We start from the raw sequence: 9,232 nt of genomic DNA, 5'->3' as shown, positions 1-9,232 counted from the left end.
GAAGGGGCAGTGATTGAGCAGGAGCCGTTCATATCTAAAATAGGTCTTCTTCCTGATACTTTCATTTACGTGAAGTGACTCTACTTTCGGTTTCCTTTCTGAGTCAATGACGCGGTCTATGGAGATCAATTTACAAGACGAGGAATGATCTCCCTCAAACGTTTCGTCAACTGCGTTGTATGTGTTCTTTCCTACTTCGCTCGTCCTGTGTTTTTTTTGGTAGGCCGACTACCACATCAGGTAATTTCATTTATGGCTAACTTGAGGCCCGCGGTCAGAAATTACTTTGAAAGCTCCGACTCTGAAAACTCCGACTCTGAAAACTCACCTAGGCCTAGACCTCTTCAGGCAAATTACAGTAGTCCTAAAGGCAACGATTCAAAAAGTTTGTACAATGTCGACAGCGACTCTGATGAATCATTCACTTGTGAATATGACTCTACGTGGGACGATGAAGACAATATTGAGGACGACACAAATGCAACCTCGAAGGTAACCACTTAGGGGCTTGATCAAGTAAGCCATGCTGTGGGTTATTATTATTTAGTCCAGCTGGACTACTGCAAAACTCATCAAGGTGGGAGATGGTAGCTACGTAGGCCTAGGCCATAGGCTATTTTGTCGAATTTATCGGTGTCATTAACGGAAGTGAAGCTATGTCAGATTCAGATATCTTACATTTCTTGTGAGCTAGACTCTCTCACATTTATGTTGCCCATCTTCTTGCAGTAGCTGTTTCATAAATAGGCAGCATGATGAGTAGGCTAGGCTATACCATTCTGGGCATTAGGCCTACAAGGTTTGCCCTCAAGTGTCTCCGATTTTGTAGATTAGGCTACTGGTAGCTAGTGTGTCGAGTCAAGTTTCAAGTGTGCCGGTAGAGGGCACCCAATCGTCAACTAATAAGGGAAGCCGCGCAGGATGCTGGCCACAGATTAACAGATTTGCCAGAGCTCTACATTTTATTCAAATATTCTAGAACAGAGCTCCGCTCTAGAATCTTTGTTTTTTTGCCAGAAAGGTACAGTAGGCTAGGCCTACATTATGGGTCCTCAGCATTTAGACTATAAATTGCTGTTTATAAAATGTTTACTTCACAAATTATGATTTGTAAAAGAATCCATGGGTCATTCTACGAAACCGGTGCCTTTTCACTTTGACATTTTTTTAAAAAATCATGTAGGACAAGCCATATTTTAAGACATCCACATGATATAAGACATATATGACCTGCATAAAAAAATATTTTCCCACCTCAGGCTTAAATCCCTATTAATATTTTCCTTTTTATTGTAGCCCAGGTGTCTTTTTTTTTACCACCCCGTAACGGACAAGATGCGCTCCTTTTAGACATAATGCATAAATTGAATTCAGAACATTTCATGTTTTCCTGTCATAGAAATGTCCTTAATTTGATATTAAAAGTTATAGGTTTGTTTTTTAATTGGAGATTTGCAGAATTTAGATTCTAATCTTCAAACTGTGAATTCCGCATGCCCATTGGTTGGTGTTTTGAACAATATTGGCTATTTTACTCCCTATTGTCAAATTAAAGTTACATGTGTAAATAGGCCCACTTCATCACATTATGATCAAACATTTATTTATGGGCTATTTCACTCACTCTCTAGTATTTTTTTTAAAAAAAACACACGTTATGGGGTGGTAAGTCATGTTACAGGGTGGTAAATCCTGTTACGGGGTGGTTAATTTTGTTTGTTTCCATAATTTAACAATAATTTGATTAGTTCTGGACATATGTGTGGACTGTTAATGTCGTAATAAGGCAAGATCCAAAGTATATATAAACATATTTATTGATATGAAGTTTAAAATGCAAATTTATGTCATGAAATACTACATTCAACATGGATAGATTTCAGAAGATTGAGTACATTCATTTTTGAAATATGATCATAAAATTGGGTACATTGAACAAGATAAAGTACTCTCAGGAGGGGTGTCAAAAGCCTTCATTCTAGCCTTCGCCTACCCTGAAAATCCAGAGTTCTCGCAAGAGCACAATGGAATTGTCTCTGCGAGACACTCTGGCAATGAGCAATGATGCACGTTATTTTTTCCCCTTGCATCCCGTGGAACCAATCAAATCGTATCTGACATAGGCGGGCCAGAGGCGCGCTAAACTGATGACGACAGCGCTGCAACGTTGGAAAACCAATTGCGTCAAAGTCCGGAATCATTCAGATTAAACATTGGTCTGGTGTTATCCAATTGCGTGCAGTGAGATTTTCAAATGCATGCTTGGTGCCACCCCTCGAGTTGGGCCATTACATGATTGTTCGTGGCCAGACCCTTAATCTTTCTAGATTATCAGGGTGTGGATTTTCCAGGCTAGCCTTTGCCTGCTTTCTCCTTTCAGGGCTAGTCCACACGTACCAAACCGATCTTTTTTTCCTCCGTCTTCCCTGGAACCGTATCAAGAATATTTGCGTCCAAACAGATCCATCTCAACACGACTCAACACGTTACTTCATATCCCAGGCCTAGAGGTGGCACTGTTTCTGTTACAGAAATTGACCAAAGCTTGCATGCTGTAGGCTATACAAACAGACAGAATAGGCTACGATGAAAATGGCTAGTGCAAGGAAACCAGAATTGTTTGTGTGGACTGATAGTGAACTGTCAACTGTAGTCAACTGTAAAACTAATAAACTTCATTTTTACGGTTTGTGAAGGGTGCAGTCCCGTCCTTTATTTGGCTAACGCAGGTACAAATAATCTGCTTTACTTTCTTTGGTTGTAGGATAGTCGGCGATTCACATTAGTTTTGGCTATCACCGCAAGTGCATAGGCTACTGAACGCTAGGCCTACCCAAGTTCTAGGCTATTCCGTCGCCACATTTATAATATTGCTATAATACCTTCGTTAGTAACATTTAAACTTACACCGCACTTCCCTAATAAATGGACGGGGCCTCATTCTGTTCCTTCCACTTTTTCCTTGACTGTCGTTGGTCCTCTCACTCAGATCTTTGATCAACAACTTAGTATGAGTATACTCTTTTGATCCCGTGAGGGAAATTTGGTCTCTGCATTTATCCCAATCCGTGAATTAGTGAAACACACTGCGGTGAAGCACACATTAATCCCGGCGCAGTGAGCTGCCTGCTACAGCAGCACTCGGGGAGCAGTGAGGGGTTAGGTGCCTTGCTCAAGGGCACTTCAGCCGTGGCCTACCGGTCGGGGTTCGAACCGGCAACCCTCCGGTTACAAGTCCGAAGCGCTAACCAGTAGGCCACGGCTGTCCCTAACTTCTTCCCTCTTTCGACATCTCGTCTCCATCTTTGCCGCTCCATCTCTAGATACTGCTGCCTCCTCTCTGGATCAGCATTGCGGCGAGCACAGAATAGTCACTGTCGTTCAGCATTACTCATTGGAGCCATGATTGTCTGCAAATTATGAAAATTATCATAATTATTTACACTGACTAGGTGTGTGTGCCAAGTTGAGAGAGACAGAGAGAGAGAGAGAGAGAGTTCATGACTGGGTTGTCACTAGATACACAAAAAAGTACTCACATTTTGAAATGCATTCATTTGCTGTGATGACCGCAGAAACCTCCGTTCTGCTTGTAGTTAGCCCTTCCCAACAAGTCCATCACAACTAGTTAATAATTATTTCTCACCACAATAGTCTCCAGTAGGCTAACATTGGCATGCATACAATATAGTCATAAAATATTAACAGTGACCAATGCATACTGATGAACCAGCATTCAACAGATTAGCTGGTTGCTATGGACTCATTGCTAAGGGCTCACTGCAGAAAGAACAGAGGTTTCCCCCAGTCATCACAGTATGTAAAACTATATATAAATATAATTTTTATGAATTGTGTAATCTAAATGGCAATGACAACCACTCTACATTCCCCTTATCACCCCCTCTACATTCCCCTTACCACCCCATAACGATACAAAGTGTTATGGGGTGGTATGTTACGGGGTGGTAAATTTCACCTCAGAATGACTGCAGCTAGCACTGTGATTGACTAGCTAAGATAGCAAATATACCATTCAGTTTAAAATTTCCTTCACTTTACATTACAGTTGAAAACCCCCCCCTAATTTAACAGTTTCCCTATCTATTATACGTTATGGGGTGGTAAGGTTAAGCTTAACGGACCCTATCTAACTACCAAAAAGAGCAAATAAATCATATCAAATTGTGTGGGAACTTGCCTGCTTGAGACCTTGGCTCCTGCAAGGGTTTGAGTGATGTCATCTGCTGTCTGTGATGTCACTTAAAGAAACAGTGTCTTTGTAATAGCCAGAACATGTAAGCGTTATGGGGTGGTATGTAAAACTACGGGACGAGCATAAATCATGATTTTTGTATGGGAAATCATACTTTTATTTTAAAAAAACATATAGTATAGTATCAAGAGCATATTTTGAATCATGACATTAATGAAAATTTGGTTAAAAAATTAAATGTTCTAATTAATATATTAGGTGCGAATTCCATATGTGACTTTCCGGACATGGGGAAATTGGCCATGTCCTTGGTAAAGATGACTAAAAAGTGTAGGATTTATATTTACAATGACATTGAAATATGCATTATGTAATTCATAACACTTAAATTAACAGGTTTGATCCTTTGAAATACATTTTGACACATTTTTACATTGTTGAGAGCTCATGAAATGGACCGGACGCAAAAGGCACCGGTTTCGTAGAATGACCCCCATAGTGCTCATCACCATTAGAGTGACTGTTGGGACGTAGGCTAATAGTTCTTGAAATATCTTGAGTTCTGCTTGCCTTTTTGCTGCACAACATTGTCATTTTACGTGTGCCAATGCCACTGCTTAGTGTTGGTTCAAAAAGACAGTAATCTGTTGGCATTGAAGAAATATAGAATAAGACTGCATTTTTTTAAGAAATATCTCAACATTTACACTAATAACAATGAGCTATCTTCATTCTGAAATGTAGGTCCATATATTGAAGATAAATAACCTTAAAATCGACTCAGAATTGGTTGAATTCAGGCCATTGAGAGAGTCTGGTATAAATGGACATTTTTAATTCAGAAATTGTCAAATAATGGATTCAGCATCCTCAGAACCACTCCAATGTTCAGACAAGAATTTGCTGAAATGTCAATATATTTGATTAGGCAAATTGCCCAATGTATGCAAGTTAGCAGTTATTGCTGTTAAAGGGGAAATCCGGCGAGTTTTCATAAAGATCTCCGTTTCTCGAGGTCACCGAGTAGGCTATGGTACAAAACAAAACAAAAACAATCGGTTTTACCTAGGAAAGTATACAGTATTTGGTGCAAAACTCTAGCCTGGCTAAATCGGGCGCATAAGGCAGCATGGGAAAACCCAGGCTAGCAAAACTCCACTTGTGGCAATACATTTTATACTTGTAGCCAAAAGTCACAAATATCAGTAAATTTGAAGTCACAGATTTTTTTTTTTTATTCTACGAACACAACACAGCAGTTACGTCTACATCTGTAGAATATTTTCTTCCAAATGCATTTATTTAATCATCTGGGTCTGTGACCATTTTCTCGCATGCATACAAGTCAATAACTACAACTGCTTGAATCTGCCGCTAGGAGTCTCAAATGCTGTTTTCTGTAACTCTCACTTTTGCACCACACATGACTGAGATATTTGGTGCAAAACTGATTTGTACTCGTAGCCAGAGTCATAGAATCTGTATCTATAGCGCTAGGGGGCGGGCACTCGACAGACAAAACATTTGGCCAATCAAGGTGCTGAATGCTGATTTGGAGTAACGTTTAAAGTGAGACGTATGGTCCTCTGCAGATTAAATAAAATAAATTCGAGGACCTGCTGTTGACAGCAGTATATTTTGTAGTATTGTTTTTAATAAATTAAGAAACCACTAACACTGTGGATTACCTAGATCTGATATTTGTTACTATGTTGAATTCCAGTGTGGCAACTAAAGTATCTAGCCACAGCTAAGTTAGGTCCGGCGAACAGATGACCGCTTTGCTTTATACTGTAGTTGCCACACTGGAATTCAACATACACATTTTTAACACCATTTTGTTCTTATATTACCATTATTACAGACTCATACCAGGAAGAAGAAGCCTGAGAAGCAGACACAGACTTGGGCATGGTTAAGGGATGGAAGAAACACACGTGCTGCCAAGGACATGCAGACTTACAGACATGACTATCCAGTGAGTCATATATCACACTTTATAACATTTGCATCAGAATTGGTAGTTTTTAAAAATGTTATTTTTCATTCATGACCAACTCCTGCCCATTAAGTGCTGTTTTTTTTACCACAGGATCAGGGGGATCCTCCATCTTGTCAGGATTTTGTGAGTAGACTGTACCATCGGTCTAAATGTAAATGTGTTCCTATATGCACTGTTTTCTTTACATGTTATTTTACAACTTCATTGTGGAAATAAAAAAAATGTATAAGAGAGGACATTTCTTTCAGCACTTCTCCCAAGTTTAAATTGAAGTTCAGTGACAATTGTTTTGTTACAATACATATTTACAGCATCCCAATTTGAAGTTCTACAAAAATGAAAAAAACTCTCAACCTGATGGTAAGGCAAATATAATTAGAATTCATTTCTATTAAAGCCCTTCTCAAAAAAATACATTAACTTCTGTCCTTTTTGTTTTCAGATCTCTCAATATTAGACTTCCACAATAAATGGAAGGGTGATTATTCAAGGCTGGAAAGAGTGCACACATTCATCCAGTGGTCAGTCAGTTTGTGTACATTTAGCACAACATTTACCATCTAAACATTTAATATAAAACAGTGACCTCAACATTTTTGTATTGCCAGGCTCTTCCCAATACGAGAGGATGGTATGAACGATGAAGCATATAAACTCACAAAAGATGAGATAAAGGTTAGTCAAGTATGAAAACATGTACAATCTACCAGACATCTCCATGCAATGCAAATGTGATGGAGAAAATACCTTTTACAATTTGAATATTATCATTGTATGAGTTGAAGATTTTTCTCTATTTCTTGTTCAAGGCATTCACAGAAGATGAGACAGCAAAAGAAAGATTGAGAAGATCGTATGAGCTGATGCTGGATTTTTATGGCATAAAACTGGTGGACCATCAGACAGGGGATGTACAACGGGCAGAAAACTGGAAGGAGCGATATCACAACCTCAATAAGTAAGTTGAATGACTATCTTTATGTTATCCATTATAGACATTTTTTCCCTTAATGCAAAATATGCATTTAAGACACTTGTAAAAAGGTTCCAGATATACCAACCGAGAAACAGTAAACCTATTAAGCCCATATTTTTTGACAGGTATATACACAACAGCCTTCGCATCACTCGTATCCTGAAGTGTTTGGGCACCTTGGGATTTGCAAACTATCAAGCACCTTTGGTTCGTTTTTTCCTGAAGGAGACTATTGAGAACAGGGAGCTTCCAAATGTGAAGGAGAGCGTCCTGGACTACTTTTTGTTTTCTATCCTTGACAAAGCAAAGCGCAAAGAACTGGTCAAGGAAGCTTTCATAATGTTCCAAAGTAGCCAGGGAAATGAAAAGAGCAAAACAAAATTTAAATGGTGCCCAAAGTGGGTCCAGAAAAGGTTCCAGGAGGAGCTCAATAGGGTGGAAAAAGGGACAAATAGTCTTGACTTTGTGAAAGAAATTCAGCCTGCCACTGAGGGAAACTCTTGTGAGCGAAATGATTCACAGTTAGAAGAGGAGAAAGGTTTAATTACAAAAACACAGGTCCATAACAATGATGATACCAGTTTGGGTAGTGCATCTTTAGAGAGCAAGCACTCAGATAAAGATGATGAAACTTCAGCCAATAAAGGAGATGGTGAAAAACAACATCAAAATACTGAAGAGGCAGGTGATGGTATGAAGGCAAAGAACAACATTAGTGACAAACAAGAGAACAAAGGCAGACCAGAAGGGTGAGTGCAGCAAAAAGGAGGTGGTTCATTTAGCTGAGAATTCAGGCACTGAGCTGGAGAAAACAATCTCATTGAAATTCAGCAAACTCCACCTGAGAATCAGGGAAAGGAGATGGCTGTTCTATCTGCCATAGTCACCAGAGTGTTAGAAGTTATTTATGGCCATTGATATATTGTGCAATGAGGATTGAGTATAGGCTAGACACTGGAAATATTTTGTGTTCAGAGAATCTTTCACCTTTCTATGCACTGTTTTTGTTTCGTGAAAGCATGCACATTATTAACCAATAAGTGGTGTTGTATTGTACTTTACTTTGACTGTTTTCTGTTTTTGTGTTGATGGCTCAGAGTTGAATAAAAAAACAATAATTGACTAGAAATGTAACATCAACACTGCAAAATACTGAAGATTGCTCTTAGAACATCAGCTGTTTTCAGCATTAAACTGTATATCTGGCTGTTCACAGGGAATCAGTGTGATCTGCATTACATTAAAAGTTACTTGGCTAGATACAGTGAATCAATAAGATCTATCCACAGATACACATGGCTGGTTTAACTGTTAATATTGGTCTGTTCAGTGGACAGCACTACAGGGTTCCCACTCTAAATCAAATGTAAAATTCCATGACTTTTCCCTGGCAAAAAAAAAAACGAAATTTCTACGACTTACTATGAATGGTACAATATACCGACCAATGATTTTTAGAGCAGCCACGTAGCGTTCAAGAATCTTTTACTTTTTTAGAGCAGGAGATGAATGAATGGGCATTGAATGAACAAAGTTGGGCTATTCAAGCAAGCAGTAAAGCTAATAACCAGATATATGCCAATTCTGCATATCCTGATATTCCCTGACTTTCCTTCCAAAATGCCATGATTTTCCAGAAATTCCATGACCCGTGGGAACCCTGCTACTATGAACTATGTAAAAGACACGTAAATGTAAAACAAAAATGCATTCATAGTTATATAAGTACCCTAACCAGTTCTATGGAGAAAGTATTGTATATACTGCAGTCATGTAGTTTGTCTTTGCGTTGGTCCATATATAATTATAATTTATTGGAGATCCATTAGAAAGTCCTGCCCGGTACACCAGTTTTGGTACCATTAGGCATCATGATTGTTTCATTAAAGTTTTAACACAAAAGTGTCTCTCACCTTTTCTGTACAGGTTCACTTAAGTGTTCAGAAAATGTTTTTCATTGTTTAATGTTATTTTGTTGTCATGTTATGGATGAACAATACAGTCTTTATTCATTCACCTGTACAGTTCACCACTTTCT

The 9,232-nt window shown here is 38.7% G+C and overlaps 1 protein-coding gene across 1 annotated transcript; it reads left to right on the top strand.

Moving 5' to 3' along the window:
* Positions 1–31: 31 nt before the first annotated feature.
* Positions 32–9,210, top strand: LOC121707327 (opioid growth factor receptor-like). The gene is made up of 8 exons (XM_042089812.1): positions 32–492; positions 6,081–6,194; positions 6,309–6,341; positions 6,530–6,578; positions 6,661–6,739; positions 6,827–6,893; positions 7,028–7,176; positions 7,320–9,210. Exons 1-8 carry the CDS (start codon positions 145–147, stop codon positions 7,945–7,947), a joined length of 1,467 nt encoding a protein of 488 aa, XP_041945746.1. The 5' UTR covers positions 32–144; the 3' UTR covers positions 7,948–9,210.
* Positions 9,211–9,232: the final 22 nt, after the last annotated feature.

The sequence above is a fragment of the Alosa sapidissima genome, chromosome 4 (genome assembly GCF_018492685.1).
Source record: "Alosa sapidissima isolate fAloSap1 chromosome 4, fAloSap1.pri, whole genome shotgun sequence".
Lineage (NCBI taxonomy): Eukaryota > Metazoa > Chordata > Actinopteri > Clupeiformes > Clupeidae > Alosa > Alosa sapidissima.
This window is presented reverse-complemented; position numbering and strand designations above follow the sequence as displayed.

Excerpts from the sequence above, each read along its gene's own strand:
- LOC121707327 (XM_042089812.1), top strand. The coding sequence starts at position 145 with ATGATCTCCCTCAAACGTTTCGTCAACTGCGTTGTATGTGTTCTTTCC. Across the intron at positions 6,195-6,308 it reads CTTACAGACATGACTATCCA|GATCAGGGGGATCCTCCATC; the intron begins GTGAGTCATATA and ends TTTTTACCACAG. Across the intron at positions 6,894-7,027 it reads TCACAAAAGATGAGATAAAG|GCATTCACAGAAGATGAGAC; the intron begins GTTAGTCAAGTA and ends TTCTTGTTCAAG.